Consider the following 10,848-nt stretch of genomic DNA (forward strand, 5'->3'; position numbering starts at 1 on the left):
GAGGGTGATGTGGGGAGGCAAGGCCAAAGTGTCACCTCCCTCCCTTCTTAAGGCCTAGGCTTCTTTGGGGTGGTACCAGATGAAAAGAGTTTCTCAGAAGCTGTCTCCACAGCAGCTCTTTTATGACAGGCAAGAATTGACATTTCTCAAGTCTGGGCTTCATTGCCAGGAAGTTTCACAACGCAGATTTTCCAGGGGAAGTCCCTGGACTCTCCTGGACTTCTTCTTGATTCCTTCCCGTAGGACACGCTGTCAAAACCTCAGGGCATAAAAGACCTAGAGCGTGTGCATCTCAGGGGAAGCTGGCCAGGGATATGGGAGCAACCACCATGGACCAGAAGTGTCTCTGGGCAGGTGAGCATGGGGCTGATAATTCAGCAGGAAAGTTGGTGAGAAGGGAAGCCCTGCGGAAGAAGCGATCTTGCTCCTTCCTGGGACTTCTGTCTCTCTGTTCACCTCAGTATCAAAGAATATCAAACTAATCTGATCTTTCCTAAATGGACAAGAAAGCAGTAATGGCCAGGGTCCTTTGGACTGTCAGGATGTTCTCAGTTTGCACAGAGGTGCCTCTCATCCACAGTAGAACTGGAGCTGAAGACAGGAAATAGGCCAGGATTTCTTAGTCTCTCAGTGGATGGGGCATTCTATTGGGAGTCACACCTTTTGTGGGCTGTGCTTTGGGCATATTTTAGAACTGTTGGAGAGCTCTACATTTCTCATCTGCAGAATGGTTTGTTGGATTAAATGTTTTCTAAATTCCCTCTTTCAGCTCTAAAGTTTTGATCCAAAACTCTGGCTTTCATGGTAGCTGGGAATTTGGATGAGGGCAGGGGTGAGACTAAATAAATAAAGCGATGGGTGAATAATGGACATTTAAAAGGAGAAGGGATATGTCTGATAGAGGAAAGAAGCCTTGTCACTGGATCTGTTCATTCCTCTTGCACTTTGACTTATACTCTTAAGCCGTGAGTGGCCCACTTGGCAAGAGCCTTTTTAGTTCCCTGTTGAAGTTCTTAGCCCTGGGCCCTCAGGAGGGTAGACGGTAGGGAGGCAGCACTTTGGAAAAGGGCCTGGAGGCTGACCTGACAGTAGATGTGGCGATCAGAAATTTTCTGACCACTTAGTGAGTGCATGGAGAGCCAGCTTCTTGCCTACCCTGTCCTTGCCTAAAAAGAATGCAGATCTGTAAAAGAGAAACCCTGTTTCCCAGCCCTGAGCTCTGCAGGGGAGCCACCAGCTCCAGCAGCTGTGTTGTCCAAAGTTTTTTTCTCCTTTTTAACTGCATTTTTCTCCATTTTCAGACCCTCAAGCATACTAGTGAGGCTAAGTCTGAACAATGTCCCCAGGCTGGGGACCACAGTTTGAGGGGTCTTCCCCATTGGGTGAGGTTTCTAGGACCCAGGGTCCTGCTCTTTCCTTTCCTTTAGGAGGATTAATTAAGGACAGAATGTTCTCACCAGTCCCCCCAGGGGAGGTGTCCTATGGAGGAGAGGCAGGGCATGACCTTAAGCATGTAGGCAGAGTACCACCAGAGGCAGCTCATGCCTCTCAATTCACCTGGCCTTGTTTTAAGAGTCACTTGCTGATACACAGGGTGATCATTCATCTCAAATTGCCCAGGACAGTTCTGGTCCATGCTTTCATCATAGGATACAGTAATCCTTCTTTTTATTCTCCAAAGGGTCCTGTTGGTCAATAAACTATATGATCATCCTACCTGTATTCAACTCTAGTCCAGACTCTGAGCTCCCTGAGTACAGGAAAGGCATTAATTCTACTTCAGTTTCCCTGGTATCCTGGGCAATGCTTGGCACAGAGCAGGTGATGCAATAAAACTCTGTTGGATACATGAATGAGCAAATGAATTCCCAGTTTGGAAAATATTTCTGCCTAGGGATATAAGGACCCCAATGCACTCAAGGGCTAAGGACTTCAAGGCCCTGTAAAGAGAACCCATCAGCTGTGGCTGGAGAGCCCAGAGGAAGTGTTGCTTTATGTTGCATGTTGGCACATCCACATACTCACTGCCGTCATCTGGGACAGATGAACCAGGCTTGGCTCAACAGATTTCTCTTACCGCCCGTCTATTACAGGTTTAGTGGTCTTGCTGCTTCTCCAGGGAGGTAAGTACTCACTGCCTGGGTCTCCTGGGTTGGGTCCTTACATTACTAACGTTCAGTTTCTATCTCTACTACATGCTTTTTCTTTTGATTACTCTCAGGTTTTGCCATTAACATATTTAAGACTGAGACTTTGTTGTGTATATCTCTTTGTGCATCCATGGTTCTGGTTCTATCTCTTTGAGTCTCTCTCTCTCTGTCTCCCTTGTATACCTAATTTCAATGTGTGTGTGTGTGTGTGTGTGTGTGTACATACACATACACAACTTACGTATCATCTCTGTTTCATCCATTTGTCCACACACATTGCATCTCAGTGCTCTGGGGGTGATTTACACACTGATGCTATCTCTGTCTCTCGATGTATTTCTCAGCTGGGGTCTGGGTATTCCAGAGCCAGCACTAAGGGCCCAGGCTGAGTGAGCCTCAGAGGCTATGGCTGAATGAGCAATGGCTGCAGTGGTGATCGTGGGGAGAAACCATGGCGGTCTGGACCCTAAGGCCACAGTACTAGGGTCGCATCGCCTCTCTTCACTCTACCTCAGGATGTGCCTACAAACTGGTTTGCTACTTCACCAACTGGTCACAGGAACGGCATGAACCAGGAAAATTCACCCCTGAGAATATTGACCCCTTCCTATGCTCTCATCTCATCTACTCGTTTGCCAGCATCAGTAACAACAGGGTCGTCATCAAGGACAAGAATGACATGATGCTTTACCAGACCATCAACAATCTCAAAACCAAGTCAGTGGATGGCGGTGGGAGCATTCTGCGTGGGTCCTGGGGGAGGAAGTTAGTCCCGATCTAGGCTGAAGATCTACTATCTCATTCATTCATTCATTCATTCATTCATTCATTCATTCATTCATTCATATGTATTTCTTTAGGTGTAATTCTGATCCTAATTGTTCTTCTCCCCAGTGCCTCATCCCTTCACTGAACTTAGTTGCTAGGCAGCCAGGCCCTGTTTGTCCATATTCTTCATATCAGGAACTCTACCTTTTAAGCAAAGATTTCCCTGGCAGCCAGAAAAGAAATAATCAGCTTGTTTTTCTACTCCAGGAATCCAAAACTGAAAATTCTCCTGTCCATTGGAGGGTACCTGTTTGGTTCCAAAGGGTAAGACCACGTCTTTATTTTTCATTCATTGTACCATTTGATTTCTAATCGTCACTACTTTTCCTCTTCATGAGATAAACTAGGCATCGAGGGGGTCTTCCCTTGCCCAGGTGGCAAAACTGATCTGAGTTTTGTCACAAGAGGCACAGCACTAGGTTTTCTGGTGTCTTAGAAGGAACTCTGCGGTATCTTAACACAAGCGCAGACAGTTAAGGCCTGAGAGAAGCTGGACCATGAGCAATATTCAGTAGACTCTTAATTATTTACATGAATGGAAATAATTTCACCTTATGGAATATGGGGAGATGATTTTAGTAAGGAAGTGAATTTTTTTTTAATCAATTAAGGATTTAACTTTACACCATGGGGTAGTTTGAATGGGTTATTTCCACTTAAAAGCCTGGCCTTGGCCCGCAGCAGTCAGCGGACTGCAATTTTCTGGGTCAGGGCTGTGTAGCCGGATGGCCTAAGAACAAGCAGAGGTGTAGAGGAGAAAATCAGGTCTGCCTTGCTTGAAAACAAAGTAACTGTTAACACAAAGCATACATTATAAGTTATGTTTTCTATTCACATGAAAATGATGTCTCATTTACATCAAGAGCTAAATAAATACAAATACATAAGATGATACATTTTTTCAGTCTTTAACTACGGGTATTCTAATTTTGAATTTCTTCTGCTTTAATTTTTTAAAGTGCTAACATTTTTAGAAGTCCAGCCAGAAGAGTCTTTCAGTTTTCACGGAAGTCTGAAACTACACCTTACTTGTGCAGCTCATCAGTACTCAGTTACAGCTGGAGTAGGCAGAGAGAAGTAGATGTTAGAAGACCTTTGTAGGTTTCTGCATACAGAGAGAAGGAAGATCAGCCTACCTCATTTAGTTATGAGTTAACCCCACCATGAATACCCTTCAACTATGAATGGGTTTCCATGAGAACTATTCTTCTAATTCTCAAATTCTCTCTCCTTTCAAATACTTACTTAAGATCAGATTAAATTAAAAATGTCTTCATTCATTCATTCTTGCATGCATGCATGAATTTATTCATTCAATAAATAGTTTATTGAGTCCCAACTGTGTACCACTTTAGTGGTTTTAAGTAGGGCTTTGGAGATAGACACATTTGGTGTGGATTTCCCTTTAGACATACGCAAGTGGTATGCAAGCTGTGTGCTTTCAGGCAAGTTCTTTAAAGTCTTTAAGCCTCAGCTGCTTCATTTTGTTTTATTTTTGTCTGTTTGTTTTTTAAAAGCTATACAATGAGAATAATAACAGAATATACCTCAGGACGGTGTAGTGAGGGCAGGTAATGCAGGCAAACTGTTTAGCATAATGCCAGAATGCAGTAAGGGCTCAATGGTTGTAATAACCATTGTTGTATTATTATTGTTATTATTATGAGGTGAATATCAGGCTTTGTGCCAGGGGCTGTGCAGAATACTTAAATATGTGTAATGCAGAGACTTGCTTCTAAGGAGCAAATTTGTACATTTCTATTGAATGGGCATCTTTCTTAAAATTGGAGGTATCTGCCCAGAGGCTCGGGTGCAACGGCTGTCTAATCATTGTAAGCACTTTGAAACGCAAGAGAAAAACTAGAAACTGATTTCTACCATGGTTTTTGATAGTGGGCCAGTTTCTTGCTAAATCCTCCACTGTGCAGCTGAGATACAAGGATACTTCAAAAAGTTTGTGGAAAAATGGAATTGAAAGATAATATGAACCTTCCCCTGAAACTTTTGAAGTATCCTTGTACATGCAGGAACCAAAATACCAATTTAATATTGACCGAAACAACATTAATTCAAAACTCTCAATGTGCCTTGGGTTGGGAGGTGTCGTGAAAGGTGGGAAGTGACCCCACTCAAAGCATATGTCTACAGGAAAATACCAATATCCCATCTACAGTTTTGGATTTTAAATGCTAGTGGTGCCCTCAGTTTGAACAGCTGAGAATCAACTTCATGGCTGAAGAATTCTAGTTTAAATGAAAGCCCCGAAGAGCTGCTGCTTTCTGAGTCCCCCTGCTTTTCATCAGAAGTCCTGAGGGTGAGGAGATCTGAGTTGCCTATTTTTGACTGGGTTGCTTATTTGAGGAACATGAAGTTTCTGTTTTTATGGAGTTTTCCTAAATGTTATCACGTTGAGGCACATAAAGCAGGATTAGCATCCTCAATCACAATTTAAAGATGGCCAGACCAGAACCAAAAGAGCTGATTAATGACAAAGTGGCCACCAGAAAGGACACTGACCTGGGACTTGAGCCCAGATCTCCTACCCCTTAGGATTTCCTAAGCCAACTACACTGGACACAAAGCTGGACACTATTTAAAGCTGCAAAAGCAGATTTTTATTTAGGAACTATTGCAATAAGGGAAAAGAGACCTCAGTACAGTACTGGGTTCAATTCTGAATAAAACAAAAGCAAGTGGGGATTTACAGCTAAAGAGCAAGTTGGGGGAATCAGTGGATGGAAAACTACTAAGAGGAAATATTAGGGCAAGGGGGATTCTTGCTAATCTGAATCAACAGGATTATTGCTAAAGGCAGGCCAGGGCGATCAGATATCACTTGGGGCATGGTGAGGGGCGGTAAGGAATTCAATAAGATTTTGAGGGTGATCAGATACCAAGAGTAGAGGATTCTCACTAAACTGACTTAGCAGGATTCTTGCTAAAAGTGGACCTTGCATAGATAGACACAGAAGCCCAAGGTTGAGGCCTAGTTGAGAAGGGGACTCAGAGGAGCCAGACTAAACTTTGGTCAAGGAGAGTCTTTGTCAAAGGCAGCTCCATTACCCTGCAGGAAGGTCTGCAGAGACCCCAATGTTCCTTTTCCTGACCTGATTGATTTTCTGGCCTCACAATCCTTTTTCCCCTCATCTGTCCCATAAGGAGCAAGGGTTGGGGTAGACAAATAGTAGGTGAATACCGGGGAGTGAAGACTATTTCAGGATTTCTATGAGAAACTTGTTGCACTGTGGGCATTGTATGTTCTTTTCAGCAAACACTTTTATTACCTCTCTCAGTTTCCACCCCATGGTTGATTCTTCTTCATCACGCTTGGAATTCATTAACTCCGTAATCCTGTTTCTGAAGACCCATAACTTTGATGGACTGGATGTAAGCTGGATCTACCCAGATCAGAAGGACAACACTCATTTCGCTATGCTGATTCATGTAAGCCAGACGCAATGGTGCACTCAGTGCCTTCAATGTGCAGAATCCAGGGCCACGTGGGAGAGAAAAAGGAAGGGACTGGGTCTGGTCAAAAGACACAGCCCCTGCCTTTGAGAAGCCCCCACTGATGGGGGATAAGCCTAAAACGTTGTTACTAGTTTAAGACAGGGACAACATCAAACAACGGAGCCTCCTTACACAATTAACACCACCAAAACAAAGCAACAGCCATGTACGAGTGTGGGCCACAGAATTCCCTGGGTACTGAGGTAGCTTCATAGAAGATCTACCAGGTAGATCAGATAATCTATCAGGAGGAAACCCAGATAGTTCTTTCCTGGGTACAGTGAGACTGGGGTCATCCTGCCTAATGTGGAGAGTTTCTGTGCAGATCCAGGCACGAGACATCCCCATGGCAGATGGGAGGGAAGGGCCAATCGATATGGTTCTAGAAACTTCATAGATCCCAGGCAAGAAGCTTAGCACTGTATTCTTGGAGGGAGAATCCAACACCGTGTTTCCTTGATTTTCATAGGAGTTAGCAGAAGCCTTTCAGAAGAACTTAGTAAAATCTACCCAAGAAAGTCTTCTCTTGACAGCAGGCGTGTCCGCAGGGAGACAGATGATCGATAACAGCTATCAGATCAAGAGACTGGCAGAGTGAGTACTTCGGGGTGTCTCCTCTGTCCCTCTGCCTCCAGCCTGGTCCATGCATACGTCAGCCTGTCGGACATGTCAGCATGTCTGAGGGATGAGGAGAGGGACAGAGGGAAGGTCACTGTTCAAGCCTGCATAATTCAGCCAGGAACAACTTCTTTACAGTGAATTTCAACCCTTCTAACAGCCTTCAAAACCCAAGACAATTACGTACAATTGTTTTTACTGCTGTTCATCACAGGATTTCTTTCTTTGCTCTGGCACTTTAGAGAACTGGATTTTATCAACCTCCTGTCCTTTGACTTCCACGGGTCTTGGGAAAAGCCCCTGGTCACTGGCCACAACAGCCCTCTGAGAAAGGGGCAGCTTGACAGAGGGACGAGCTCCTACTACAACGTGGTGAGTGACACAGACGAAACGCAGAGGGGTGCTGGCTGTGGGGGTGCTGAGGAGAGTCCAGCATGTCTCATGTTGCTTCTGCCCTGAACTGAGGAGGAGCCCCCCAAGAGAGATTCAGGTAACCTGGGAAGCTAGTCGGTATAGAGGAAACGTTTGACCAGACACCAATAAAATGCCACCTGGAAAATGTTGGAAGACCTGGTAGTTGAAGGGCCCTGAGCTCTGCCTCTGGTCTAGGCTGTCACCCATCCCAGTCTGCTCTGGATTCTCCATCTTTGATACATTTCCCAGCACCTATACAGGTGTACAGAGCTTGTACCCTCCTGTGTCGTCTATGTTCCCTATTTAATTTGATCTTTAAAACAACCCTGTTGGGCCGGCTGGGCGGGCAGCATTACTCCCACTTCACAGATGACAAAACACAAGCCCCGCTGAGTCCATGACTGCTTGAGGTCATGCTGATGGGAAGGTCCTGAAAAGTGGCAGGAAATGGAAAATCCAAGAAAAAATTTTTTTATTGTTGTTGTTCTGGTACATATATATGGATGTGTATTCCTAAAAATTTGGGAGGAAAAAAGTTGTCTGGGTGGCCTGCTTGCAGGCCTTTGCATTTAAAGTTACAAAACTGGTCAGTCCAAAGCTAGCTCTTCTGATTTCTAGCTTGGGGTCTTCTAGGACTCCACATGGCCGAGTCACAGCAGCCTCCTTCACTTCCTCCTCTCTGTCGTCTGTCTTTGAGGATATCGAGACATATCTGCATCTTCTCCAACCCCTTATTTCATTCTGGAGGGCAGGAAGGCCAAAGCTATCCTCTTACTCCCAATCTGTCCCCTTGGGTCCAAGGTCATTGACAGTCCTTGTAGACGAGGAATCTGACGACCACCTTTGTCCTAAGCACAATTAGTGTAGGCAAATTCCATAGGCAACTGACTCAAAGGGGAAAGCAAGAGGATGATAACCTCGATTTCATGTTTTCTAGGTCCTTGCCTGGTTTTATTTGTGACTCACTGTCCAATTTTCTTAACAGCACTGACTGCGTCTCTTGCTACTGAAGGGCGCTAAGTGCAGTGGAACAAGCACTCTGGTCCTGGTGGGACTGTCCACACTTGGATGTAGAAAAGAAATCAAGTAGTCGCCTCTGTGAAGTTTGGGATGGAATGGAAGCTAAGAGAGGCCTGACACACTTCTTTACCTACACCCGGGCCTCAGTCGATCTTCTCTTTCTAGGAATATGCTGTGGGGTACTGGATACGTAAGGGAATGCCTGCAGAGAAGGTGGTCATGGGTATCCCCATGTACGGACGCTCCTTCACACTGGCCTCTGCAGAAACTGCCGTGGGGGCCCCTGCTTCTGGTCCCGGAGCTGCTGGCCCCATCACCGCGTCTCCAGGCTTCCTGGCCTATTACGAGGTACCTGGAGCCTCCCTGTGTCCTCAGCTGCCTTCCACATCTGGATGGGGGTTCCAGCTTCAATCGACAATGATGAAGTAACACATCCTGGGCGTTGTGAGGGAGAAGTACAGAGTGCTATCGGAACACATAAGAGCAGCTCCTAACTCTGACTTGGGGAGGGGTCAGCGATGCTCCCTGGAGGAAATGAGACAAGCTGAACTCTGAAGAGCGGGTGGAGCTAGCCTGGAATGGGGTGGGTAGAGGAGGGTATGGGAGGTTGAGTAAGGGAGACTGTCCGAGTTTCCTGACTTGGGTAACTAAGTGGGTGGCAATGCCATTAATCAAGACAGGGAAGACAGGAGAGGGAGTGGAGTGGGACTTGGGCCTGATCATCAGATCCGTTTTGAACATTCTGAGTTTGAGGAGCCTGTGAGACATACAGACCACAACTGAGTGGTTGAGCTTATGGGTTTGGATCTCAGGAGTTCAGTCTGTGATGCGGATTCAAAAGTCATCAGCATGAAGAGGGTATTCGAAGCCAAAGCCTACAGTGAAAAATGAATAGGGTCCAAGACAAAACCCAAGGACCTCCTGCATCTGAGGGGTGTGCAGAGCAAGAGGAGCCCATTAAGGAAACTGACAAGGAGCAACAAGAGGGGAAGGAGAACCCATAGGATTCTGTACCAAAGGGCTTAGAAAAATGTGTGTTTCAAGAAGGAGGGAGTGGTCAAACATGTCAGATTCTGCCCAGAAGTCAGGTAGGTCATAAGGTAGATAACAGCTGAGTTGTTCAGCTGATTAGACCACCATTTCTCACTGCCCCTCAATCTGGGGAAATTTTTTTTAAAAAGTCATATGGAAAACTAGAAATCTAACAATAATTCAGCCAATAGAACCTCTTGAGACACTCCTATATCCCAAATACTGGGCACTGTGGGAGCTAGAAATAAATAATTCTCCATCCTTGCCTCAAAGGGCTTACCATCAAGGTGGAAAGTATGTAGAATACAAATATAACTAGTTAAACGAGAGTTTAAAGACAAGATAACTATAATATTTAATAACATGACAGAGGTATTATAAAACAAGATGTGATTAAGTAGCCAGTCAGTGGTGTGGAGGGTCACGAGATCAGAGATGCGTGACTGGGCAAGGCCCAGTATTACGGTTATCGCAATACTTCACATTCGTAGAAGAGGAGAGATTTGTGCTGGGCCGTGAAGGATGGACTGGAGTTTGATCAGGTAGAAGAAAGAATGTCATCCTAAATCCTGGTCTCAACTGGGAGTCCTAGCCTGACCTCTCATCAGGGGTGTGGGCATGCTGTAAGCCCTTGCTGAGTGACTTGGCACCCACTGAGGTACCCGGTCAGTGTAATGTTCAATTTCCCCCTCACCTCACACAGGGGATGACTGATGCACCATCAGTTCAGTTGGCAAGGGGAAAGGGGCAAGGATTATCACAAGAGTCCTCATTGAATCTCAGGGTCCCTGACATACTGGAGAGGGAATAGAAGCTGACCCATTCTTGGGTAGTTGTAGGTTGATAGCAACAGCACTCTTTGGCAACTGGACGGTATGGATCTGAACCTTTGGCCTTAGTGTTATCAGCACCATGCTCCAACTGAGTGAGCTAACCAGCCAGCAGAACACCGCTCTTAATATAAGGGACAAGAGAGGTCACTGCTCAGAATTGCTGGTAGGTTTTTAATAAGGACCCATATTAAAAACTCCTCCATCTCATGGAAAGTTTAGGTTGATTGCTCACTTTGTCACCTAGGTAATAAACTTTCATAAGCTGATTTTGCTTAAATATTCAACTTTCGTCTTCTGCCTTCTTTGAGATAAAAGAGAGTGTTGATCATCCAAAAAGAGTAAGCAATCCAAAATGAATTTTCTATATGATGGTGGAATGCATTTTTTTTTCACTGAAGATTTATATATATATATATATATATATATATATATATATATATATA

At 44.9% G+C, this 10,848-nt stretch overlaps 1 protein-coding gene across 1 annotated transcript in view; it reads left to right on the forward strand.

Annotated features, from left to right (window-relative positions):
• Positions 1-301: 301 nt before the first annotated feature.
• Positions 302-10,848, forward strand: part of CHI3L2 (chitinase 3-like 2) — a 13,459-nt gene continuing 2,912 nt past the window's right edge. Inside the window, exons 1-8 of the mRNA XM_008571875.1 lie at positions 302-354; positions 2,094-2,123; positions 2,666-2,867; positions 3,186-3,242; positions 6,272-6,422; positions 6,958-7,082; positions 7,349-7,478; positions 8,706-8,888. Coding sequence (XP_008570097.1) covers positions 315-354; positions 2,094-2,123; positions 2,666-2,867; positions 3,186-3,242; positions 6,272-6,422; positions 6,958-7,082; positions 7,349-7,478; positions 8,706-8,888 — 918 coding nt within the window. The 5' untranslated portion in view covers positions 302-314. The remainder of the gene's footprint in view (positions 355-2,093; positions 2,124-2,665; positions 2,868-3,185; positions 3,243-6,271; positions 6,423-6,957; positions 7,083-7,348; positions 7,479-8,705; positions 8,889-10,848) is intronic.

Source organism: Galeopterus variegatus, unplaced genomic scaffold (assembly GCF_000696425.1).
Source record: "Galeopterus variegatus unplaced genomic scaffold, G_variegatus-3.0.2 Scaffold45, whole genome shotgun sequence".
NCBI classification, from domain to species: Eukaryota; Metazoa; Chordata; class Mammalia; order Dermoptera; family Cynocephalidae; genus Galeopterus; species Galeopterus variegatus.